This window comes from Lepidothrix coronata, unplaced genomic scaffold (genome assembly GCF_001604755.1).
Source record: "Lepidothrix coronata isolate B3197 unplaced genomic scaffold, Lepidothrix_coronata-1.0 Scaffold52, whole genome shotgun sequence".
Lineage (NCBI taxonomy): Eukaryota > Metazoa > Chordata > Aves > Passeriformes > Pipridae > Lepidothrix > Lepidothrix coronata.
In genome coordinates this window covers 4,700,364-4,727,431 of record NW_016690232.1, presented here as the reverse complement: position 1 = coordinate 4,727,431, position 27,068 = coordinate 4,700,364, and the positions used below count along the sequence as shown (strand labels likewise).

Sequence of the window (27,068 nt, the reverse complement as noted above, 5' to 3'; positions counted from 1 at the left end):
GTCTCCCAAGGGAGGGAGGGCAGTGGGAGAGGAGAGAACAATCTGCAAATTCTTCCTTATCAAAACCTTTGGTTGACAGAAATTAAAACCTTGCTCTATTTTCTCTTTTTTTTTGAGCGCACCTTAAAATACTGGATGAACTTCAGCAAAGTTAATTTGCTCATAGAGAATGTCGTGTCAGAGGTGAGAAACACTTGTCACCATGTAGGCTGTATTTTGGGGGGATTTTTTTGCCTCATCCTTGCAGGTTTTGTGTGGAGATAGACAATTGCAGGCACTAGCAGTCTGCCTGTTTGTTTTGCCACCACCTGTAGCTGCTTATAGGACAAGGGGGATGGCTTTAGGCTGAAGGAGAGTATGTTTAGATTGGATATTAGGAAGAAATTCTTCCCTATGAGGGTGGCACAGGTTGCCCAGAGGAGCTGTGGCTGCCCCATCCCTGGAAGTGTCCAAGGCCAGGTTGGATGGGTCTTGGAGAAACTTGGTCTAGTGGAAGGTCTCCTGGCAAGGGAGCTGGAATAAGATGAGCCTTAAGGTCCCTTCCAACCTAATCTTTTTTAGGATTCTGTGTTGCCCTGCTGACTCCCACAACTGCTTCTCTGAGGACAGACATGAGATCCCCTCTGCTGACTCGCTCTGAGTGAGTGAAAGGACCTGACCTTGTCTTCCTGTCCTCTTCTTTTCTCCTTCTCTTCTTTCCCACTGTGCAATGTGCAAACATGGGTAAGAGAAGCTGCAGGGAGAAGGGGACTTCTTCCAGAGGATGTAGGTTGTGGGGAGACCGGATTTGGGGAAGGAGCCTGAGGTTTGAAAGAGCTGAGATAAAACAGCTCTTGGAAACGTCAGTGAGGACTGTGCCACGTGTGTTCAGAGCCCACAGCCATGGGGAACTTGGTTGTTCGGGGAAGGAGGAGCCTGAGCTCTGTACTGAGAACTTGAAATGCTGCTGCTGTTCAGTTCAATTTTGCAGGCAGTAGAAATCCAGATAAAGTATTGAGCTGTATTTTAGAGAATTCATCCTGCAGGAAAGGGTGACTCCGTGTTTGTGACTTCTTTGCAGTGGTTTGTTTTTTTTTTTGTCCTATCAAGAGTTATTAGAGACATTTGGTTTTGATATCTTAGATTCAAGGAGACAATCTGTCATTTCATCAGCACATTTCTGGAAATGTATGTGGTTCTCCCCATACCCCCCCTCCTCCCCTCTTGCTATAGATGTCCTGTATCAGTCACAGCAGCATTATTGCTGCCTGCAGTTAATGATAATTTCCCTGTGTTTTAAATTTTGCTAAAGCAAACCAGAGACATGGAACTGCTATTGGCATTTAAACATAGAAAATAAATATACTTCTGCTCCCAAATGAAGACTATCTCTGGAGACAAATTTATAGTGATCTCCCATGTAGTCTCAGTGCTCTTTTCCTTGTCTATCTTAATTCCTAGTTTATCTGCAGACAGATGTGGCACTGAAAAGGCTTAAAAAGTTGAATTTCTCAGTCAAATGATTTTTTCCAGATTGGACACCATTTGCTGGGGTGGGAGGTCGGGAATTGGTGATTATCTGAAGAGGTAAACTTTAAATATATAACTTCCTATTTTTTTGAATAATAAGGGTCTTTGATCTGTAGTGTGTTTGGGGTTTTTTGATGGTTTGTTTTTTGTTTTTTTTGTCACAAAGAGAGTCTTTGAATGCAGACTCTGCAAATACTTTGATCGAAGCTATTAATGCACCATTGATTTCCTCCATTGACTTGTCCATTAGATATTTAATCTCTTCCTTTTGACAAGTGTGTATTTATCTGTTTCAAAAGCAGCCTCCCACTGTCCTTTGCACAGTGGGAAGCATCTTCTGCTGGCTTTGTCACTTTGCCAGCCTGGAGACTTGGCTTCCAAGGGCAGTTGAACACTTGGACTCTTCTTGTCCTTCTGCTGGAGTTGGAGGAGTTGGGGAGCAGATTCCCCATTGCATGACCATCCAAGCCAGGTTAATCTGTCCTGCCTGAACAGGGCATGCTGTGATTCCATGGTTTTGTTGCCAAACCCGTGGCAGGACTGATCTGAAAGGAATCACAGCGGTGTCCTGGACACTCCCTGCCCTGTGTGCTTTCTTCTGTCCCTCATTTCTCTTTACTTAGGCCAGTTGTAATAACGTTTTGTTAAGTGGTCACAAGTGATGAGTTTTTTTAACAGCAACTGCTGAACTGCGTCTGTTTCACAGAGTTCTGTTAAACTCTATTTCGAAGAATACATTTCACTTAACCCCCCAAAAAACCCCATAAAAATGAGGAATGATCAGCTGTCCTGGTTTCTGCACAGGCAGGGACTGTGTTTTGGAACTTCTGAAACATCTCGTTAAGCTGAATGCCCGAGAAACAAAGTGATTTGATTCACTGCTTATATTTAGTATCATTACCTACTGCATTAGGTTCTGTTCTCTTCCAAGCATTAATGGTTTTGCTCAGGAAGGTTAACAGGGAAAACGCCCAGCAGAAGGCATTTTTGTGCTTATCAGAGGGCAAAAGCGTGGAAAACATCAGGTCACTGTGCTGGGTGTCAACTTGTTTCTTTTTTTTTCTTCTTTTTTTTTTTTTTTTAAGAGTCTGCAGAAGCAGCTTTATTTAAGGGTGGGGAGAGGATGTCCTTCCTTTTTGGTAAAGCCTGTAAAATCAGAGGTGCTGGTGGATCCTTAGAACAAATGTGACCTGAAATCACAACACCCTCTATATGTCTTGGTCCAGAATTGTGTATCATAAATATGTGGATCCCAAGCTTAAAATGTATCCTGGGATCCTAAATACCCGAGGTGATAATCTCTCTGGGCTTGAGTATATTTGTAATTGAAACAAAAATTCTAATTACTAGGTTTATATGTAACATTAAAAGTATGATTGACCTTGTATTTATTCCTTGTTAGGAACCAGTTCTTACTGTGACTGTCCATAATCACATGGCAGGCTAGGGGGACATGCCCAAATTTAAGGTGCTGCTGGTGAAACTTTAGTTTAAAGCATTAAACCTTTGAAGATTGTTTGCAAGTCTTGGCTGCCAAGAGAGCCAAAATCCTAAGCTCACCTCAGGGAATTGCATGATTCCTTGTGTTTCTGGGGCCAGCTGAGGAGCTGTAATCAGCTTTCACCACAGAAGTGTAAAACATACTGTTCAATTTGATGTGTAAGAGGTGAAAGCCCCAGCTATTGGGGAAGTGGGGTTGATAGTGGAAGCCAGTGGAAGCATTTGAGCACAGCTTTGCTGGTCTGAAGCCTGTGTGCTGCTCTCCATTCTCCTCAGTCCCATCTCTGTATGTCACAGTGTTGGTTTATCCCAGAAAACCCCTCCAAAGGGTCAACTGACCAGACTCTTCTTTTGACCTGACCTTAAATAGATCCCACATTCAAGCCCATTTTTCTCCCCCTTATGGGGTGTGGGAAGCAGCAGAGCTGCTCCTGCATTTTTCCCTTTCTGAAGCACGAGGGGCTGTGAAGCCCCTCGGAGCGCTGCTGCTGGAAGCAGCCACGTTTTCTTTTCCTTGCTCCCGAGGAGTCTCATCCTGGGGCTTGTCATTTTTACTACGTGGAACCCCCTCATAGCCAGGCTGAGGAGCCACTGCTGCCCGAAGGAATCGCTCTGTTCACTGATACAAATTTGAGGCGTCTCCTGAGATTCCCCGGTGACAATCCCGTCATCCTGCCAAGGAACCCCCGTTAATATTCATGTGGTAATTGTTTCAGTACTTGGCAGAGTGGAGGGTGTTAATGTGAAGCCTTCTTTGGCTGACGGGTATTAAAGAAGTGATTTATGTTTTGTACTGCAGCAGTGATTTCATTACACTTGAATTAAATTCTGAGCGTCTTTCAGTGGATGTGTGCATAACATGGACACTTGTATTGAGGCAGTTGGCTGCTCTATTGGGCTACACAAAACTCTCCCCTGTAAGAAGGGCGTGGACCTGCTGGTGCAAGTCTGGAGAAGGACCATGAAGATGATCTGGAGAAGAGGCTGGGGCACCTCTCCTGTGAAGAAAGGCTGACAGAGTTGGAGTTGTTTGGCCTGGAGCAGAGAAGGCTCCAGGGAGACCACTGAGCCCTTTCCAGTACCTGAAAGGTCTACAAGAGAGCTGGGAAGGGAATTTTTACAAGGGCCTGGAATGACAGGACAAGGGGGAATGGCTTCCAACTGAGAGAGGGCAGGGTTAGATGGGATGTTGGGAAGGAATTCTTCCCTGTGAGGGTGGGGAGGCCCTGGCACAGGTTGCCCAGAGAAGCTGTGGCTCCCCCATCCCTGCAAGTATCCAGGGTTGGGCAGGGCTTGAGGCAACCTGGGATAGTGGAAGGTGTCCCTGCCCAGGACAGGGGGTTGGAAGGAGATGATCTTTTAGGTCCCTTTCAACCCAAACCCAGTCAAGTGAAGGGGAGCAAAGACAGAGGGATGATTTCTCAGTCCAACTCTTATGTGCTGGCAGCTTGTTCCTGGTTAATGGCAATGAAGGCTTGAACTGTGTGCAGCTCTTCTGTAATGAAGTGTTGCTGCTCAAGCTTGGACAGTGGAACAAGGAGCCAGGAGCCCTTTGGCAGAAGGCTGCTGAGCTTGCACACTGCTTGTCCTGTGCTCCCCTGCCTCTCTGCAGTTGGACTTCTCTTGTGGACAGGATTGTTGTGAACCTCGTCCAGTGCACCTGGAAAGGTTCCTGTGAACTTTCTGATTCTGAGAGCAGCACTGTTTCTTTTTTGACCCCAGCCCCTTGATCTCACACTTACCTGAAGGGATAGCAGCAGTTTGATCGTACTTTACTTTTGTAAGAATTGGATTTCTTGAAAGATGAGGTGGAAAGAGGAGGGGAGGACAATGGAATCTGCAGTTGCCTTATTAAGAGAGTAAGAAAAAATGGAGAATCTTTTAGTAGCCAGATATGCAAGGTGGTAATTAAAAGAATGTTTGAATAGTTGCAGCACTTTCTGTGCTTCAGTTTAGATGTAATAAAGGTCTTTTATGAGATAAGTGGTCTTTGATAGAAAGATAAATAAAAAACATGTCTGAAAAGGCATAGGATGGCAGCTGTTTCAGAGAGGCACTTGTTACCTACCACCTTGGGGCTAAGGATTGCCCAGTGCTGGCTTTCTCCTCACTCAACCTTTACCACAGAGGTCAGGCAGTGCTTCATTAGTGTATCAGTAGAGGGACAGTCTGTGGCAAGAGAGCTTTTGTTGCCAGCAACGGGGCAAATGTTAGAGCCCTCTGGATCTGTGCAGAAGGGTTTGGTGGTGTGCCTGGTGCCTGCTGCTGGTGTGTTCTGTGTGTTCAGAGGTGGAGCTGCCATGAGGTAAATGCCTCAGAATGGTGGGGAAAACCCTTTGGAGACTAAAGGAGCCCGAGGCCGTGTGTGGTGAGGTGGAGATCTCCCAGAACACAAGCAGGTTGTGCATGAAACACACCTGGGGAGGATGTGTTTGACCCCTGCACACAGACAGACAGACACACACACACACACACATTCCAGCCAGGCAAAGCTTGTTCCTGGAGAGTTGGGGGCTGGCTGACACATGGGCTGTCCCAGCCATCCTTTGCTTCCCCATGACTCTTACCATTACTCCTACAAGGTGCAGCAGTTGTAGCTGTTGGTGCCTCTTCTGGGGCTTGTTTCTGCATCTGTCTCTCCCTTCTTTGCCTTCCAGCCCTGGAGTGCCATGAACACTTTTCGAGTCTTTAGCCCAGACGCTTGGAATGCTTATGGGACACTTCGTCCTGGAAATCCAGAAGCCCTCTCCAGAGGAGGAAGCAGCGTCTCCTGTTTGTCTTGAGTTACCCTGTCCCAACAATGGCCTCAGAATTTGCCTAATTTAAAAGCCCAGTTTTAATCTGATGGGAAGATGTTTGTGTATTTAAAATAGTTATTCCTTGCCGGAGCCACTCCCTGCTTTTGTCCTTCACTGCTGGACTTTTCGGCTTGGCTTAGCTAACATGCAGGGCTTGTTTACAGCCGAGATACTGGAGCATGAAGAAGGAAGTCAGTCCCTTTAATCCTGATTCAGTTCCAAGCTTCCTGTGCGTGTGCATGCACGCGTGTGTGTGTGTGCTCAGCCTCGTTCCTTCAGATGCTGAGCAACCTCAGTAGCAAAAGCTACGGGGCTGCTGGAGGAGCAGGGACGAGATGCAGGCGTCCCTTTTTACCTCTTCCCCCTGGTTTGGCCCTGAGCAGGTTTAGACAACACGGGTAAAAATTCCAGTATGGCAAGCCTGGTGAGGAAGGTGCTGGTGCAGGCAAAGACGTGGAGCGGTGAGTACGAGAAGCATCTTGCCTGATGGGAAAGATAACTGCTCACAGGGTTGGTTTGGGTGCCTGGGAGGAGAAATGAGGGCAGAGAGGTGGTGGGTGCTGCTGTTGTTTTCATCTTTGATCTCCAGAGTGAGATGGCAGCCTGGAAATGCCAAAACCTTTGTCCGTGGACAAGATGTTTATCCAGAGGAATGTGTGTTTGAAGTCTGTTCCTTAGCCTGCCCTGGGATTTCTGCTGTAACCTGGCTCTGTAACAGCAGCAGTCTCTAAATAGGGTGGCTTTTGGTGTGGGAGGTTTTTGGGGGAGAGGGGAGTATGCAGGAGATGGGCATCTCAGGAGCATTTAAACCATTGTGTCGGTTGCGACTCTACCGAAAGATGAGGTTGTGAAGAAAACAGTGCTAATGAGCTATAGGAAAAACTATTTCATTGCTTTGTTCTTGTCCTTTTGGTTTGGTGGCAAGTATCTAACTGGATTTCAGTACGGTGCTCTTGTGTTGCATGGTTGCTGAAATTGTCGTCAGCTGTGTTGGATATTTTGGATTTTAAAATATTCCAGTAGCAGCACCAGCCAGTGCCTGGGGTTTTTCATTTAAATTTATGGTGTTTATCCAGCTCTTAATTGTGCAAATTAAAATAATTATGGAGTGTGATTACACGCATACCCGGTGACTGGTTTTGGGAGGCTGTCTCAAATTTCAAGAATTGATTTTATTAGCCTTGTGTCTTGCTGGTGCAAGTGCCCTTCTTGGTGCTGCTCCTCTGCAGAGCAGACATCAGAGACTGCCCCAGCAGGAAACAATTTCTGCAGTGGCATATCTGAGGGAATGAATCTTTAATAGGGCAGAAGGCTCTTCAGTGACTCGGGCTAATTAGGACTGATTAGGTGAGTTACTGGAGACTGAAACCACCTTCCCCAAGCAGGACAATTTCTGTGCTCCAGGCTGTGATAAGGGCTGGAGGGTACAACCTGAGCCACATGTGGTGAAGTTTGTGCAAGTGCCAGTTTTGTTCGATGTGTGAACTTTAATGAATGGTTGCTCTTGGAAATTAAGACTTTAGGGTGAATTACTGGCTTCTGCCTTTCTCTCCTGGGGCTGCAGCTCTGTGTTTGTGGAGAGGACAGTTCAGGCACAAGCACATCTCTTGTGTAGAAGTTGTGGACTGGATGTGGCAAGTATTGCATTGTCCTTTGCTGGGAAGGTCTTGTTGTCCAATGTTATTCCATTCTAGCCCAAACATACAGGTCTCTTTTCACTCACTCAGGATTTCTCAGAAATTTCTGCCTCTAGGAAAAACGGAGCTATGACTTGAAACAGAGTATTCACCTTGGTTATGCTGTGACAGATGTGGTGTGACAAATACAGGAAACTGTAGAGATGTCCTTGATCTCTCTGTAAATAGCCTGGGACACTGGATAAATTAACCAGTCTTTACAGTAAGAAAGTGAGGGAAATTAAATGTCATGGAAGCCTAGAATGGTTTGGTTTGGAAGGGACCTAAAAGATCATCTCATTCCCACCCGCTGCCATGGGCAGGGACACCTCCTACTATCCCAGGTTGCTCCAAGCCCCCTCCAACCTGGCCTTGGACACTTCCAGGGATGGGGGAGCCACAGCTTCTCTGGGCAACCTGTGCCAGGGCCTCCCCACCCTTACAAGGAAGAATTCCTTCCAAACATCCCATTTAACCCTGCCCCCTGTCAGTTGGAAGCCATTCCCCCTTGTCCTATCACTACATGCCCTTGTCAAAATTCCTTCTCCAAGTCCCTTTTACTTGCTTCAGAGTTAAAGAGAAGGGAATTATTTCAGTTGAAATTTCAATTAAAAAAAAAAAAGGCATTCTGAGAATTAACGGAGGGGTTTTTTTTATAGGCAAGTCTTGCAGTGACTAGAACATACATTTACCTTGCTTAGATTTCTTCAGAGAAGTTTTAACCCATCAGTGTTTGAAAGCACAGTTCTTTGTTGAGGGAAACATGGCCAGTAGGGTAACATGTAAAATGTCTTGGCTTTATAATTTTCAGCATGATTTCAGGATCCCTGCAGAGTTGTGTTGTGTTGGTTAGGTTTTTTTTTTTAACTTAAATCTTATTATTTATGCCATGGAAAGGTGTGTTAAATGCATTTTTTTTAAATACCTGCAGGATGTTAGGAAGTCGAGGATGCTGGGAGAATGAGATGAAACACAGCTGGTGGGAAGGTAGAACCTATTGGGAAAAGCACTTGGATAGGGTGTATAAATACAGGCACTCATTCTGTCCTGTGGAAAGCGTGGGCTTGAAGCCAGTTTGGTTTCTTCATTTGGGAAATTTTGGTGCTGGGTTCTGTAATCCCAGCTTGCTGCCCAGATCTTCCTACTAGACCATGGATAGAATGAACACTGCAGTGAGCGGTCAGATGGAAAAAGAAATGGCACAGGAAGGAAACGTTAGAAAGAAGCATAGAAGATACTTACAGTGTTTATTTTCCAGTGTTTATAGTAAGGGGAGCAGCGAGGATACAGTTCTACACCTTACTCTGTGTTCTCACTTTTTTTTGGCAGAAAAACTGCTGCAAAAGAGGCTGGATGAGCATTTTGTCTTTACAATGTAGAGTCTGTGTTTGATTCCACTCTTCCTTATTAACTCTTCTCATGCCATTAAAAATAATATTTTCTTTCATTCTTAGTTGCTGGGGCGATAATTACTTGGAGGAAATCTGAAAGTGATTTTGGGTTTGTGGGGTCCAAATGTATGCATTTGGTTAGCCATGGACAACTCACAGCAGCTTTTAGAGATTTCAGGATTAATGAAACAACTTCAGTCTTTAGAAGGAACTTCTAAGTGGTGACTTTTGTATAAGAACAGATGAGATGAATATTCTACATACTTTGAGACAGCTGGATTTTGAACGACCCCCATATATCGTCCTATTTTAATACAATGTAATATTTCAAGTAATATTTTTAATGCCTCCTATTAACGTATAAATATGTTTAAGGTTAGTTACGGTAGGGAACTTGTGAGCACTTCATGAAGTGGTGGTGAAACTCAACATCCTGAGCTTTTGATCTTTATTTAAACCAAAAAGGTTATAAAGTGTCATGGTCAAAGTCGGCAAATGGCATTTTGCCAGCCTAACAAATGCTGTTGTATTTATCTCTCCTCTCCTGAGATCCCTGCTGCTTTGAAATACTCTTTAGCTGGCCTGTCTGCTGGTGTATGGTGCAGGAGGAAATGCAAGCCACGTTTTAAATTGGAGATAAACTGAAATGAGCTTGAGCTGCGCCCTATAAATCAACTGAAACTGGTTGTTCTTTAACACCATTGTTTGCCTTAAAAAGGATAAAAATGCAGACTGGATGGAAAACTCAACACTTTAAAGAATAGCAAAGCAGCAAAAGCTTGCAGAGAAGGACTTAGCTAAGCAATATCCTTTGTTTTCTAACTGTGATGCCCATTGCTGGAGCTGCATCTCCACAAAGTGCTGCCGTGTCACCTGGAGGTTGTGCAGGATGGCAGCGAAGGCGAGAGGCTGTGAAGTGAAAGTTAAAGTTGTCACATCAAAGCTCTCAAATAGCAGCAAAGTAACAGCCTTAATGGTTGCACCATCTGAAAAGTTGCTGTCTGTTGGCAGGTAAGTAATGGCAGTAGCAGGAGTCTCGGGTACCTGGGAGGATTTTATCTGAGCAAGAGGAATATCTTCCGTCTGAGAGTGCTGAGGGTGATGTGTCAGGGACCTTCACATTTACATAAAATAGTGTGGCTCTTAAAGGTGGTACCCCTGAGCTGTCACATCAGAACCCACGGCTGAGGGAGCTTCAGGATTGATTTAATCACCTGAGTGCAGTGACATTTATGCTGCCCGTTCAAGTGAACATGTTTAAAACATATTTACTAACAAAAGCATCTCACTTAATGACTGTCTTGCAGTGCAGGTGTCAGAAATACTCTGAATCTGGTTTGCATTTAGCAATGCTTCGTTCTGCTGTCATGGAGCCATCAGAATCCTGTCTGCAGAAAAGCTTTTAATGTTCTCAAACAGATTCTTTCTCTTTTTTTCCCCCCTCGAATTATGTGTCATTGCCTTGTATATTCATTGTTCTGATGAACCTCCTAGGCAGGCACAGGACATTGTGTGTTATTTCCTCTGCAGACAGATAATTGCAGGTGGGAGAGGAAATTGAGTTGTGTAAAGTACAAATTCTTAAATAATGTGTATAAGTTCCTATTTCTCTTTGCTGGGAACTTAATATATCTTTCACTTTTCATTTTCTTTAAACAACGAAAAGATTTTAACCTCTAAAAAGCAAAGTTGAGTTAGTAATAAATCGCTTTGTCAATGAATCATATTTTCTCTGAGGATACCTGATATTAAATGTAACCTTTCTCCTGTTCTTTGTATCTCTGTATCTCCTCTTGATGAAGGGACTCCAGTCACTTTTCTTTGGGGAGGTAAATCTGCAGTCACTCTCTGACATGACAAAACACCAATTATTGCTGCTGGTGTAACCACTGGAAGTATTGGGGTTCACTTGTCGGTGTATTCTGTTGTTATCATGATTAAATTCGTAATCCTGAGGGTTGTTACCCGATAACAGTAAAGGAGAGAAATAGTTTTGGATATGAGGTTTCCAGTCTTAGTAGGGCGTGAGAGGAGATAACAAATGAGATGATAGTTTAGGGTAGAGGGAAGAGTGAATTTAAAATGAGGTCTGTGAATGCTGGAGGTTACTTCAGGGCTGAAAGTTATAATTAGGCTGGTCAGAAAAAATACAGACAATAATTTCCTGCTTGTGTCTGTAGATCTTAAAGCTTTAAAAGTCCCTGTATGAAACTTTTGCCGTCGTCAGGTACTTTCTGGGACAATCACAGGCAGCAGCTAGTTCTTCTCTGAGCTAAATTCAGCTTTTTCCAGACTAAGTGCTCAAAATAACTATTCTTGCTAAATTGCAGCTTTCTAGCTGTCAGATTTCAAGAGCTGCCCATCAGTCCTCGACTGTGTAAGGCCAGGTAATGGCAGCATTAGACCTGTCTGTGTCAGAAGCAGCAGCACTGGAATCTCTTTGCTGCTGCTTGACTCCCTCTGGAATCTCTGGAGTTAAGATCTTGAGATAATAAACACATGCTCCTTCTCTTCCCTTCCCCTTCCTCTCTGTCTTGTTTCCCCTTTTGTTTCTGGCTCTAAATTTCTGAGCTGTAAATGCCCATTTATTCCTCCTTTAGTGAGAAATTGTGTTGTGTGTCACTACTCTCTTTTGTGTTGCTGCATAAATTCTGCCTAATTTTCCCTGTAGTGTAGTTTGTGGTGATTGGCTTCAGTTCTTTTGCTAGGAATGCTTGCATTTAATTGTATTGCATTTAATAATAGGAAAAGAATGTGAAAGCAGTGATTTCCCTTCCCCCTGGCTTTGGTGGGATTACCCAGAAATTGCCACCTTCTGGTTCATTCAGAAATTTCCTTAATATCTGTGTAGCACAACATTTAGAGATCTTAAAGGTAAAAGAGCTGCAGCTTGTATTTTAATTTTCCTCTCATTGCCAACTTCAAAAAAAAAGAAAATGTATATTGATGTTAGAATAGATATTTTTGGCATTGTTAAATTTACTGAACTGTGATTCATTTGATAGTCTAGAGCTGTGATTATAAGAAGGACTTCTAAAAATGGGTTGAAAGCAGGGGTCCAGGTGGGTGATCTCTTTTGTTCAATTCAGTGATATTCAATCTCTTAAAATACAATGAATTGAAATGGAATGGAATGGCTATGGACTATTCAGCTGTGAAAAAAACAGTGGATACAACCGGAAGGCTTGTGTGATTTAATCCATCTATTGCCTGTGTTTGATAGTTGTTGCATGGGAAGAGCAGAGGAGAGTGAGTGGGAAAAGTAACTGAAAAAGCCCAGTAGGGCAGAAGAATGGAAGACAGAAATAAACCCAACCTCTTTTTCCCCAGTGAATGTGGCAAAGATTCTGAATAAGGAATTGATGTGCAATCATCTCGGTATAAATCATGCACTATTTCTGGAAAACTTCCTGTAGACTTGAAATCCCACTGCAGACTGATTTCATTAAGAAAGTCAGTTTAAGAGGTATCTGTGTCCTCCCACCTTTGCTTACAGTTTCCTTGGATGAGCCACTTGCAACTGAGGAGCTGTAAATCCACAGTGACCCAAGTGAAAGGTTTTTAACAGCTCAGAACAACAAAGTGCTCCCACAAGGTCTCCTCAGAGCCAGAGCTTCCCCAGGGTCCCACAGCAGCCTGGTGGGAGCAGCGAGCTTGGGATTTGTTGGTCTTTGCTTGTACTTCTGTGATCCAATAAATGTTGAGTTGATTCTCCCTGCACTTGACAGGCTTTAATTATCCTTCTGCCGAGCTGACCATTGCAGCTTTGCAAAGCTGGTCTCCGTGTACCTGAATTTCCACCCACGCCACCAAGACATGCTAAAATGGGCGTGTGTTCCACGGTTTGAATGTGGTTTAGTGGTTTGGCAGGAAATGTGGATTTTTATTCACTTTGATAATAAACCTGCTTAATTAAGGCACAGTGCAAGTTTGCAAAATGGCTGGGATTTGGGGGGGAAAGTGTTGGGAGATCTTGTACCCTGTTTTGTGCGTGCACAGTGAATCACGGTGTCAGCTCTGGGAACAGAGCATTCCACTTCTCAGCTGCTCGGGGAACATCATCTGTGTATGGAACAAAGCAAGTAAGAAAACAGGGAGAGAAGAGCTCATGCCTTCTGTGCATTGGAAATACAGCCTGTATCTAACATTTACTGACCTAGAAAGGAAAGGCTCAAAAGAGAACTTGTTAAAATAACTCTTTTACCTAAAGAGTGTATAAAGGGTTATTTTAGATATCAACAATTAAGATTGTCTGAAATGTAAAAGCAACAGTGTATTTACTGTAGCACAGTAAATACCTTTAGCATTATCAGCTCTTTTCAAGCACTTTGGTATCAAGTATTTCTTACTGATCCGTGGGAGTCCGAGTCCAAAAGTGGGATGGCAGATGTGCAGCTTCCATGGTGACATCCCTGTGTCTGGTGGATGAATACATTATACAATCCTAGGGTGGTTTGGGTTGGAAGGGCTGTAGAGCTCATCTCGTTCCACCCCCTGCCATGGGCAGATTGTCTTGCACACTTTCTGTCCTGGCTCCTGTGTTCTCTGGATGTGAGAAGTTCAAAGTAGGTTTGACAGGTCAGTTAAAAACCATTAATAAATGAACTGAAAAAAATCCCCCGAACCAAACCACAGCTTATTAAACTCTCAAGGTGATTTGTTCAGGCTTATCTCAAGGATTGTCTTTTTGTATTTAATTGCAGCAAATTATATTCCTTGAGGGGTTTATATTTTAAGAAGATAAGCCCAGATTTATCCCTTTTTTCTTTATTCCAGTTTATTCCAGAGTAATAATCAGTTTTCTTCTGTCAGTTTTTTAGACAGTCAGGAAGGTAAAAGAAGGACTTGATATGCTTGACAGCTTTTCAGGCAGGAGGAACTTGATTTTTGTTTTGATTTCGGTTGTCCCCCGGGTGTGTTTATACAGGGAGGTGAGTTTTGGCCTCTGTTGCTGGACATCAAGCCAACAGCAAGGTGGTAAACTCACAACAGCTTCTCCAGGCTCTCCAAGTTGTGTGTCAGTCCTGTGCACCAGCACCTTTTAGTGTGAAGCTGCTCATGCCTCACTCTGCTGTTGGGATTCATGAGGGCACAGCTGCCCCGAAGCAGGAGCCCGAGGCATGGGTTGGAAAGGAGATTTCTATGTGTGTTCCACCACCTTTCCTACCTTTCCATGCCTGGTATGAGCAGGAGCAGCACTAACTGGATCCCTGTCCCCTTCCTTCCCTCTACACCAGGGTTGCAAGTGGGGAGAGAGCTGTTCTGAGCTTTGGGATCTTTTCCCTCCATCATTCCTTCACTTCTGTCATCTCTACCCCAAAATTCTTCTAGCTGATGATGGTAACAGGACAGCCTATTTTGCAGGAGCCTTGACCAGTTAATCTTTGGTTCAGAGATAAGCGTAGGAGTTTTACTGACCCTAAGACCTGATATGGGTTTTCATAGTTAAAAACTGGATGTATTAGTATGGGATAGAAGCGAACAGTATAACCCCAGTTTGGTGTGGGGTTGACCTGTGGGGCTTTTGCTCCGTTTGTAGCATTCCCATGAAATCTGAGGTCGGCATTGTCCTGCTCCATCCTCGCTTGCTGTGGAACAGGAAGCGAGGGCCTTGCATGCATCTAATGAGGTGGTGTTGGGAATGCCGATTTCTGAGGATTTCCTGGCCTTTCTTGTTTTTCTGGAAAGAAGAAAACAAAACTTTAATGTGACAAAAAATAAAATCCTTGTCTGTCTGCCTCTTCCCTTGCCACTCCCCACCACTTCTGCCTCATGCATGGCCAGCCCCAGGGTGGGATGTTTCCAGAATCCTTTTTGAAGATATTTATAAATAAGTTGAGCTCCATATGTTTGTTTTTTCCCAAATGATTAATTTACTGTAAGTCATTGTATTTCTGTGTAATTGATCTATGGGTGGCAACTTGCATTTAGGGAGGGAAGTTGCAAATGGGTTTGGCCCCTGGTGTGCAAACATGGAGAAAGGAAATAAAAAAATAGTTTGACAATAACCTTCGAAATGACATGAGGAGAGAAACTTGTTAAAAAAATCCAAGTTAGTTTTAACTTGTTTTGGAACTACAGGAATAAATGGGATGCATAACTGTGATGGACTAAAATAGAGCGTGGAACAGTGGGCAGAGATTTCTCTCCTCCAGCCTCAGCCTGCCCAGCAAAATTGGGCCTTACTTTTATAAATATCAATAGATAAGAAGGGCGAAGGCACTTCAAGTGCTGAGTATTTTTAGCAAGGAGGAAAAGCATTTCGGCAGAGTTCCTTCCCATACGTTACGGTCATAAATCCGTTACCTTGGTGAGCTTCAAAACAAATCAGCATTTCAGGTTCAGTGTCCTCAGCACGTAGGTTTTTTCCCCCCTCCCCAGCACAAAAGGGGTGAACTCTCCGTGTTCCTGCATGGTTTGGGAAAAGAGGGAATGTGTTCTGCAGGCAGGAATATCTGTGCTGGAAAGCCATGAGCCACAGCAGAGCAGGGGGAGTGAGTGCCCTGCCGTGTCCCACGGAAGGAGATTAGGTTAAGACTGCAGCCTGGACTTAGCAAAAATTAGAAAAGATAATGCTGCATTAATTCACACAGGTCCGGCTTCTGTAGCACAGTGACAAAACAAAATTAGTAATAGTCTAAAAATATAACCCTGAATAAAAGAACTTTCTCCTCCTTTTTGCCCTGTTCCTCCTCTTCCCCTCGCTTCCTGCTTCAGCACCCAAAATTGGAAACTTAGAGTGGGTCTGGAATGGGATTTTTCTTCCTCCCCCCCATGCCTTCACTTGAAAAAAAATAATTTTTTTTTTTTTTTTTTAAAAGCCTGTTTGTGTAGCAGTGACTCAGTCCTGCGGTGCCTATCTGCCTTGTGTCAGGCATGGGGCTGTCTGGGGAAGCGGAGTGTGCACATACCCAAACTGTGAGACAAGCTTTGAAATTGCACCAAGTGCACTCCGAGCATCGAATGTGCCGGATCACGCTGCGATTCCTGTAACAGCCAGAGCTCTCCTGGCTCCCAGTGGGAAAGTGGTCATGCTGCTCGAAAAGGGGAGAGAGGCCAAACTGCACATTCATTTGGATAATTAGGTAAACAGTAAATAGGAGAAGGCTGTCTCCTACTCGAACTTCATTGTTTTTTCCTTAAAGTCTATATTTAGGTTTGGCAACCAGATTTATCGCAATAATTGGTGCATTGTTTAAACAAGGTCACTGATGTGTGTGCATGTTTATCTCTGCTTAACTGGATTGCTTATTTGAAGTAGAAATACCTCCAGAAATATTATGCAGAGCTCTTGAAAACTTGTGTGCTCGAGTCCCGAAGCACATGGTCTTTATTAGAAAATAGATGCAATTATTCACGTTTGGTTTTGCAGCTTCAAGTCCTGAGGGATTTGTGCATAAAACTAGGGAGATTTGATTACATCCTGATTTTATGTCTCACTGGTATATGAGTGTTTCATATGTGTAAAACCTTTTTATAAGGCATAGATTGTAACAAGTTCCTAAGTGAAGCCAGACGGGTGCTGTCCTGTCTGTTGGAACTGGAATACACGCGCTCATTAATTTAGTCTAACTTTGGTGGTTGCTTGTGTGTTTATAAAATCCAAAGTGCCTTTGTGTTTTGTATTTAAAGCAAATATTCTGGACTCGTTGGCGGGTTGGTTTGAGACTTCAAGATACAATTTCGAAATTGGAGTTTATTGTTCACAGCAGTTCTGTGCCACTCTGTGAGGATGGAGCACGGTTTGCTAACAGTGCTAGTGTGGTCGAGGTAAAAATAGCAAATATCAGCTCATTTTCTCTTTTAATGATGAAGTGAGAAAACAAAAAAAGAAAAGGCATTTCAGAAATGTCAGCTGGAGAGGATTTTGCTCTAAGCAAGAGTGTGCCATTCTGGGGGGTTTTGTTTCCTTTTTTTTTTTTCCTGGTCCTGTCAAACCTTTTGGTGAGAATTATTTTTTTTTTTTGCAAGGAAAATAATTGAGAATTTATATATTTTTTTTTAAGAAATTGCAGAACAGTGGCTAGCTGCTGGAGGTGCTGCTTGTGCAGGCTTACAAATAAGACTTTGCGTGCTCAGTTTGGAAGGGATTTACCTCAGAAACAGGCAGTTCTGTGGTCTATGGTAGCATTCACACCTAATGAAACAAAAACAAAGTCATTCTGGAACTTGAAAGAGAAGTGATCTCTGGTACAGTCATAATGAATAAAAAGACATTAAAAAAATATGAAGTGCTTGTGATGGCTTGCTGGAGGACGGGGCTTCAGCCTCCCTACGCAGATGGCACTGACAGCATTCCTTGGGATGGCTTTGCTGGCTGGGGACTCTGCCTGAGATGCAGTGCCTTGTGCTTCATGCAAATCCTTTTTCACAATGTCCACTTCTTTCTTTTGCCCTTTAATGGAGAAGTGTGTGCATGTGTCACAAATTTGTTCCCTAAGTAGTCTCTGAAAGAGGAATTGTTTTCTTTCCCTCCTTCCATCCTCTCTGTCAAAGGTTGAAGCTATTCTGTATCTTTCTCTTCCTGGGAGAGACTCCTTTTGTACATGTTACCATCAGACAGATGTTAATATTAACTTTTGTGGGGTTTCATTTAAATTCACAGTCCAGGCTCGAGTTAGGACATACAGGTTCAGCTCTCAGACATCACGTGGCTCATCACAAGCAGTGTCCTACGCTGGACATCTTTAATTACTCTTTAAATTGCAAACACAGGAGGTTTCAGTCAGGTGCTCCTTTCTCTCCCCGAGCCTTGTGCTGTTTTGGTGCCTGCAGGTCACCTTGTTCCATCCTGTGGCTCTGCACACTGTTGCCAGTTGTGGAGTCTCCTCCAGCGCTGGCGCCGGGCTCGCAGCAGGCTCAGGCTGGCAGAAGGTACATCTTCATTTCAGCGCTTCATCACTGTCCCTGACATGTGGCTTCTGCACTGATTCAAGACTGTTGATGACAGACAACCTGTGCAGACAAAACTCTCTGGTTAGAAGGTCATTTACATTTAGTAAATGCTCTTTTTTCTCCTCTTTTGGTTGTTTCTTTTACAACTTTCTCTATGTGGTGCGTAGTAGTCGGTGCTACAGCAACTGGAATTTTACACAGACCCTCCTTCCACGCTGCTTCTAAATGTTTTCACTTCAGACTTTTGGCATTTTGAGATCCTGGCATGTTTCATCATTCCTCCCTGTGATTCACTTCTCCATTTAGATAAAGGTTTAATCCTAATCTCTGGATGTCACTGATTTATCGTCCGTGTTGTGCTTTAATTTGCTAATATTAACACAGCGTTCTGGAAAGGCTGCAAGGTGGGTGTTAGGATAGTTCTCATACAGCTCAAGGAATTTCCCTACCTAAAATCAGAGCCTAAAAGACTTGTGGATTTGTAAATTCTCCCTTCTGGTTGGTTGTGTGCCCAGCTCTCAGTGCCACAACTTAGTGGTGCACTTGGCAGTGTTGGGCTTATGGTTGGATTCAATCTCAAGGGCCATCACAGCAGACACAGTGTTTCTATTACTGGTGATGTTTAGATGGTAAATGCAAGAATTTAATTTTACATGTTGCTGAAGTTTGTTCTTTATTTATATACACCATAAGAGTACACTCTCCAATGATTTTGGAGAGTATTTTCAATTAGCTGCTGGTTATCTTTTGCTGCTACTTGGCTTTACAGCGGGATTTCCAGTGTTTGAGAAGCTTGTTTTAAAATACATTTACAAAGCTAGTATCGTGTGAAGGAGTTGTTGATATAAAGATAGTTTATTCACTCTAACAAGGACAAAATAAGGCCAACAGAGTTACAGCAGTTAATTAAAAAAAAAAATGCAGAATGGAATTATAAACCCAATTCCTGATATCCTTGGTGGAGACCAGAGCTGGTAGGTCTTATTTTTGCAACAGTCTGCACTGAGGATGTGCTCCTTTATAGTTACACAAAAATAAAGACTGGAAATTTTATGCAATTATTATTGTGTAAATTATTCTATACACACATATATCCAATATATGCACCTGCTATTTGAGAATAGTTACCAAGACCATTTTTGTGATGTTTATCCATTAACTTGCCTATATACTATAACTATTTTTCCTCTCAGTAATGTTTAAACTGTAGTTGGTTTGACACACAGAGGGATCACATATAGCAATAAAACTGTGTTCTGCTGGTACTGCTTTAGGATTGCAGCAGTAATGATTTTTTTTTTCCACTCCACAAAAATCCCAAACACTACAATTGAGAAAGGAGCGGGGTGATGGAAAGGTAATTTTGCCTGCTGAAAAACAACACCATTAAAAACTGAAATCAGCAGCTTGTATATGATATTTCCAATGGTACCAAGCCCAACCTGTAATCATCAAGAAATGGATGTCAGGGCGGGCATAAGCACTTTTTTTATTTATGTAGTTGAAGTTTATGCATTTATATAAATATATCGATTTATTTATGGAGTTGCAAAAGTTGTCAGTGAGCAGTCAGTGTGTAGCTGTCTGTCCTCAGTGGTGAAGTTGGTGATCTGTGGCTCCAGAGGGTTTCCTGCCAGCCTGAGCTCCCCGTGTGTGTCCGTGGCTCGCCGTTAAGCCCACGGAGGAGCCAGACCTGTGGGAGCAGCCGTGTCACAGGCCAGGGCCGAGGGTTTGCCTTCCTCACAGAATCCCCTAAATCTCTCCAAATTTCTGAGGCAAGTGCCACCACTCGCTCCACACAGGCCTTTTTGCTGTTACACCTTTCCATGCTGCAGAGAGATTGCCAGTGTTCACCTTCAGGCCATACACTTATTTATTTGCACCAGTGCATGTTGGTAAACCCTCGGCTGTTTGGGGTGGCTCACAGCTGTGTGTGGGCTCCCTCAGCCGCTGTGTGAGCTTGGCTGCCTCTTAAATGTGCGTTTTTATGGCCCTTGAAACTTGGCACGGGCCGTGTTTGGTCGTCAACAACGACAACAGAAGGTTGCTGGTGAAATTAAAACCTGGCACGGCCGTTCCGCAGGTTTATTCGCGACGTATTAAAATGGGGTTTTCTTGCTAACTTTTCCTGGCGTCCACCCAAAGCCCGGCATCTCATAAATTTATGTTATCTCTTGCTGCTCTGCTCAGTTGACAGGGGTGTAGCAGCTTCTCCTGCGGATCACGGGAACAGCATGGAAAAACGAAGGCAGGAGACTTTCACGTGGGGAGTTCGTATTGACAGGGAAATTGTAGAGGGAATTAAAGAGCAGAAATCCCAGAATGGGTCAGGTTGGAAGGGACCACATTGGCTCATGTGGTCCAACCTCCCTGTTCAAGCAAGGCCATCCAGAGCACATGGCACAGGATTGTGTCCAGACAGTCCTGGAATATCTCCAGTGAGGGAGACTCCACGTTGTCTCTGGGCAGTCTGTTCCAGTGCGTGGTCACTTGCACAGTGAAGAAGTTCTTCCTCATATTCAGGTGGAAATTCCTGTGCATCTTGGAAAGTTTTTCGGTACCTGCCTTCAGAAACTGGACCATGGTGAAAGCAGAGCCAAGTCAGGCTGCATCTCTGCAGCTTTGGCTGTGGTGGAAGGTAAAGGGCTTGGAAACACAGGGCAGGGATGGTACAGCAGTCACAGCATGACTTGGCACTGGAATTTAGAGGAGGAAAATGACGTGCTCTGTGGCATTTGAATGCCCTGGTATCACCATTTAGCTTGTTCACAGAGGCATTTCATTCTCAGCATAGTGAAAACAGCATATCTTGATTTATCTGGGACAGGTGAGCCTGCAGTGTGGTCACTGGGAGGCTTTGCCAGCTCAAAGCTTGGGAGAGGCTCAGGTGGCAGCTCTGCTCTCAGGAACTCTTAATTTGGGCTCAGTAATCGATCTCTGTGTTCCAGTCATGCTAATTCCAAGTCACTCCAATCCCAGAGTAACATTTGCTTTTCCAGCCACTCTAGTCCCAAATGCAACAGTTTTTAAGGTGCTATTTCTTTGGTCCTCTGCATAACTTCTAAACATTAATTAACACTAGCTTTTAAGAGGTCAAGAAAGTCAGGTGCACTGCTCTGCCCTGAGCCGAGGAAAAGTGATATCCACCTGCAGGAAATGTTGCAGGGGGGAAACAGATGCATCTTGGTGATAGGAGATGGGAAGGGGATGTTAGGTCATTAATTACTTAGCCTTGCGTAAACAAAACTTAGTATTTTGAAAAGTCTCTAATTTAAAGGGAAGGAAAAATCTTTCATCTTCTGCGCTGTTCAGCTCCATGTCAAGTTGGGTCAATTGGAAGACTTTTGTGATGATTTTTGCTTTATATATTGATTACTCCTCCGTGAACTGTTCCAATGCAGTGAGTATTTGGGCTAGTTTTGAATGGGCAAAGAGTTATGGGGAGCTCAACTGCAAAATCCAGGATCCCCTGTCCCTCTGTATTTCTTCTGGGAGGATGTAGGATGCAATTTGGTTTGCTTTCTAAAGGTTAAAGCTCTTTCGATGGCTGGTGATTTGGGACTTAAGCTGGGACCTTCTCAGAAGTGGTGTTTGCTTGACTTACTGTCCTTCTGAATTAGAAGAGAGGACTTGGTTGAAAACCCAGGTGTGGTGAATAAATGTCCAGGGTTTATCGTGGATTTTATGGCTGTGTGGCTTTGGTTTTTCTTTTTTTCTTTACTCTAATCTCTTTCCCCTTTCTCCCAACGTGTCTTGGCAAAAAAAAAATTTAAAAATGAGAAAGTGGTAAGTTTGTGCTTGGTCCTAAACTAAGTTAAAACAGAATAGCTCGGTCATGGGTGATTGCAGTTCATATTTTTCTTGATATAAGCTATGAACTCAAGTTTTACACGTTGTAGTGCCTTTACTCAAGCACTGCACAGCTTTCAGAGATCAGCCGAGCATTAAACATTAATTTGTATCATCAGAGACAGGGTCTCCCTCCAGCTGCTTGGCAACGATGCATTTGGGGGTTTTGTGGTGTTGCTTTTTTTTATTTTTTTTAATTGACTGGTCGTATTTATTAAGCAGCAGACACTCTGAGGAATTGCTGAAGCTCTGTGGAGCAGAGCTGGGTAGTTCTTTTGGAAAGCTGAATGGTGGAGAGGGGACTTCCCACGCAGGAGGCCGTTGCCAAAGATTTATCTTCATATACTCAGTGCAAATGTGATGCTGCTTGTGTACATTCTCTGTGAAATGTTACAAAGTCAAGAAAGATTGTTTTCCCAATACAATCTTAAAGCTGAAATGCAGCTACCATTCCAACATATCAAATCTGCATTTTGTGCATAAATTATTTAAATATCTTGCAGTAGTGAAATATATGCTGTTAAACATGTCAAGTGGGATGATTAAGTGACTGGATTGTTAGGAAGAAAATAGTAATTTTCTAAAGCTAAATGAATGATTTGGCACAATGAACTGCAAACACTACCAAAAAAAAAAAAATCTGAGGAAAATTTGCAAGCAAAGGATCACGTTTGTAGGCAGCTGGTATTAAAAACAGGAGTGAAAATATTCTCAAGATTTTCTCAAGTTAATTGACAAACTCCTTTCTCCCACTGACATTATTCTACCTGCTGACAGCTGCGTGGGTGGCTGGGGATCTCACATCACTAATCCACTGGCAGTCACTGCTGTAAGCTGATTTCTTTGTGATAGTGAGACTATGTAAATGCTTCCCAGGATAAACTGCTGCTCTGGAAGGACTTGGGTTTTTGCCTGAGTAACTGGACTGCGGATCAAGGAGAAAGTTCTGCCACGTGAATTACTGGCTTGTGTGTTCTGTGTACACAAGAAATGCTGGAGCCACTTGAGGCCAGTTTTGACTCGGTGACCTTGGATTAGTGTAGGGAAAGGGTTTGTTTGGGCACCATCATTGCTACTGATGATGTGTATAAAGAAGGGAGAGGCCAGTTTGACTTGAAGCCCAGGCTAACATTTTTGAGTTAGCAAATTAAAAGAATTGTCTTATTGGTAGACTAAGCAAACTTGTGTATCAGTGGTTTTATGTTGATAAACATGTAAGCCTTGTATGCCTTTCTAGAAGCACTTTGAGAAGGATCTTTTTACCCTCAGAAGAGTACACAGGGAAATCTCAGCGAGGCCAAGGCAGCTGGGTAACTTTTCTTTGATCACAAAATGCATTTGTCTGAGCAGGGGTAACATGAAATCAAAAGTGAAATCAGAAAAAGTAAAGACCCATCTCAGTATTATTCAAACTTCAGCTAAACTGCGACTTTGATGTTCCTGGGCTTCACTTAGAGTGCTTATTGAAACCTTTCTCTGTATTGTTAGGTCTATACAGAGCTGTGGTTCCAACCCCTGGCCACACCAATAAAAATAGTTTTAAGTAGAAGTAAACCCATAACTGGTTTTGCACGTTGCTTTGTGCTGTAACTTGATATGTGGTTAATCTTTCTGTGTATTCCCTTGCTGAAATGGGCGGTCTGGGTGATCGGTGTAACGCCAGCTGTACTGGGAAGGAGGGGAAGGGATCTTTCCATACAGTCAGACATCCACAGGATGGTGATGGAAAAGGATGAGAGCAGCCTGGTGATCATCTCTGTCTTCATGGACTGACCAGTGTCTCACCTAAAGTTCTGTCCTGTCCAAAGTGCTGTTGTAATAAATCCCTGCTTCAGAATTGTCTTGATGCAGCTGGTGTCATATTATGAGTTGAGTCATTCCTCGGTCATACCAGGTCCTCTGATAGGGCAGATAAGGGCTTTCAAATGCTGTTTCAAACCATGGTCTGAGTGGGTGCTCAGCCTGGCTCTGAGATGTTAGCAGGAGTTAGAAAACAAGCAAACCTCGGGGGGACTTCAGCTACTGCGCTGTCTGTCTGCATTTTCTGCCCTCTCCTGCCCTTCTGTGCTCCCAATCCAAAAGTAGATGTTGATGTGTTAGTGGAAATTCGTGCAAGCAAGGCTTGCAGAGCTGACCAGAAACCCACCTCACATTCTCAGCTTTCCCTGCTGATTATGGGCTGTGCCATTAGAGTGAACCACATCGGCATCCGTTGGATTTATCCGTCACGGAGTTCCAAAAGGCCTCCTTTACCAGGCTGTCTAATTCAAAGCATTTGTCCAAAGCACCACTGCCACAGTAGCAGGAATGGGCTCAACGAGGAAAAGGAGAACCCGTTGCTGGAAGGAGTGGCTGATCCAGTAAGAGACCTGGTTAAAATCAGGGCCCTCAGTGCTACAGTGTTTGCCTCAGTCTTCGGAAACGTGGACTCACAGGCCTCTGTGCTTGGTGGAAAGCATCAAGGAGAACAGCTCCCAGCAGTGGGTAAGGGTCAAGCCAGGAGTCACTTTAAAGAACTCAACCCACGTGAGTCCGTGGGGCCAGATGTGCTGCATCTGAGGGTGATCAACAACCCCTGGGATCAAGAAGCAGAAGACAAGAACCAACCAACTTTTTCCTGGTGGAGTCTCCATCTCATTTTCACCTTGAGAGTACTAGGATCTCTCTGTATTCACTGCTTCTTGTGCTTCCTTGAGACTTCATTGCTCTGGATGGAACTTGTAGCAGTGTTCTGGTTTAGGTGCATTTTGTCACTCCAGACTCGTGCCGTGAGCAGCAGGACTTCCACAAAGCACGAGAGGCAGCATCGTTATTTGTTGCAGAATTTGCATTTCAGTGTCTTGAGCTGTTCTTGCGTCTGAGGTTATTTGTTGTGACTGCTTAAACATATTCTGTGATTCTACGATATGGTGATTTTAAGTTGTTGCTTCTTTTGCTTCTGATTGAAAAGTCTGACTTGCTACTGAAGAGAGAAGTTATTTTTTGGTGTGATGGAGGTCTTTGGGTAACTCCATCCCTCTTCTAGGCAGCGGTAATACCCTCTTCCAGATATGCACATAAGTAAGGGAGTGTTTGCATCTGCAACTGTCAGGAATGCACTTTGGCTGATGAACTCAGCCTGGCTTAAAGGCAGGATCCCACAGTGGGTCGGCTAAGCTTTATTGGTCTGCCAGACAAGATTATCATTTTATTTAACCAGAGAAGTAGTTTTCATTGTTACTTTATTGCCAAGGGTCTGTCAGCATTTCCATTATAAACCCCCTATTTTCAGAGATTTGAGTAGACTTGAGATTTAAGTATTCTGGTCTAAAGCTTGGCAAGCGTGATCTTTGTTCACCAGCGGATATTTTCTTTATGAGATTTTAAAACAGTCAGCTGTTTCTTAAATTGTAGCAAAGGCAAGAGGGATTTTTCCTCTTGGTTAGACAGATAGGGCTATTTTTTTCCATCTCATTTATTCCAGCTAGATTTATAAAAAATAACCCCCTGTTCTGTTGCTTAAAAGAGGAGGGAGAGGGAGGAGAAAAAGGAATAACTGCCTGCTGCCCTGTTCTGTTTGCCGTGCCTGAAAACCTTCCCTCTGGTCTGTGTTTGGTGAAGTCCCACCCACCCTCTCAGTCCCTTTTCTCCTCCCCTTTACTTATTTCCCTTCAGTGTATTTACACTCTCACTGCATTAAGTTGCAGCGTTTGTTCTCCTTACTCCATTCCTCCCCTTTGCTTTCCTCTCTGGTGCTTCCAGCACTCGATGAATCTGCCTATTTTCTCTCTCTCCAAAAGGCAACTCTTAGGTATCCTTAAGTGATACAACATACCTGTGGTAAATAGAAACTTTACTTTATAATTAACTGTATATAGTAATATGCTCTACTACTTAGAAGAACATGTGCATGACTCGTAGTCGAGTATTGCAAGTTTTTAACCCTTTTCTGAGACTTTGCTGCGTCTCTGGAGCTGAGTACTTTCGCATTCCTTTTTCTTTTTTAAGCAAATCTTTAATGTAGACCGAAAAAAGCCGAAGAGCACTGTGGGTTTTCATGGCTGGGCTCTTCTTTTTAGTCATTTCCTGAGTGCTTGGTGCAGAAATGTGACAGCGCAGGAAGCGGCAGCGAGCTCGGCGGGGCTTCGTGTGCCATTAGAAGTCGGTGTGCCGTAGGCGAGGGCACATCCTTCTTGTGGAGATGTAGGAATACCTGGCTTGGGGATTGATGCTGAAGGTCCTCAGGAAGAACTTCTGCTGTCCTGCAGTTCACAGCGGTGAACAAAGTGACTGGGGACGTAAGATGGTGAGTGAGGAACTACGGCTACGTGACTACTGAGCAACGAGGAACGTAAGTGAAGTGCTGAACTCCAAGGGGTGGAAAATGAGTGCTTTCAAAAAGCACTACGGTCTCTCTCCCGGGACCTTCAGAAGATCTTTGTCAGAACAAGATGCTGGCGCGGCTGCCTTGAAGGACTATCACTGGTACCACCAAATAAAAAGCAAGAAGTTGAATAAACAAATGAGTTTTGACTCAGAGAGAGCTCTTGGAGTGCACAGGTGGCAGACTCATCCTTGGCTTCCCTGGAGGATAAGCAAGAGAGAGGGCTCCTCCAGTCTGAGAGGGGAGCGCAGCGATCCAAGGCTTGCCAAAAGTTCCGCAAGCGTGGATGCTACCAGTGCCGATGATCTCCATGAAAACCCAGCTGAGCCGCTTTTCCAGGCACGGAGCAGACCGTTTCGGGTTCCCTTCAGCCGCTCCCTGTCCGAGCCCGTGCCGCACACCGGGAGCAGGAGTGCAAAGCCGTTCCTGCCAGCCGTGCGCTCGGTGGATGCCGAGCAGCAGGGATATTTCATCCGGGGCATCTTCTCCTCTCTCTCAAGTGGCTTTTCCAAGATAATGAGTCGAAAAGGGGAGCCTGGCGGTGAGTCCATAAACGAAGGGAAGACAGAGGATGATGAAGTTGATTTCAGTACAGGTAACGAACTCATTTTTGTTTTGTTCTACTTCTGTTTGTGTAGCAGGCGAGTGTAGGGGGACATTCTTTGGGACATACAATAGTTGTTTAAACTGTTTCCCAATTTGGCTTTATTAACATGACATTGGTCACTCTCTGATGTTCTATCTTAATTTTTAAAAAGCAACTGGAAAAGGGCCTTTCCTGATAAGGAAGCGGTATGAGATGTTTTGGTGGGTGCTTAAAAACTTGGAGGACCCTTGAAAACAAGCATCACATGGTGGTAGCAGTAGCATTTCCCTCTCAAGTGCACCCTGTGTGTGGTGCTCTCAGTCCTGCAGGCACGGTATTCTCTGTGGTGTTGTGGTGCCCTGATTGAGATATCAAGCCTGCTACTGTCAGTGAAGTACTAAGGAGAGAGAGAGAAGTTAAGCTGTCTTTCAAGCAGTGTTCCAGGCAGTGGAATGGCTCTAGTTCCTCATACCAGATTCTCCATTTCATAATCAAGCGGCT

At 43.9% G+C, this 27,068-nt stretch overlaps 1 protein-coding gene across 5 annotated transcripts in view; it reads left to right on the top strand.

Moving 5' to 3' along the window:
- The window catches only part of RASAL2 (RAS protein activator like 2), a 189,903-nt gene that overhangs the window by 56,705 nt on the left and 106,130 nt on the right, over positions 1-27,068 (top strand). For 3 of the 5 annotated variants that reach the window (XM_017815820.1, XM_017815819.1, XM_017815818.1), the window contains exon 1: positions 6,089-6,268. The exons of 1 other annotated variant lie outside the window; for it this stretch is intronic. In XM_017815820.1, coding sequence (XP_017671309.1) covers positions 6,220-6,268 — 49 coding nt within the window. In that variant the 5' untranslated portion in view covers positions 6,089-6,219. Of the gene's footprint in view, positions 1-6,088; positions 6,269-25,824; positions 26,577-27,068 lie in introns of those variants that run through there. One more of the 5 variants, XM_017815817.1, reaches the window with a different exon arrangement.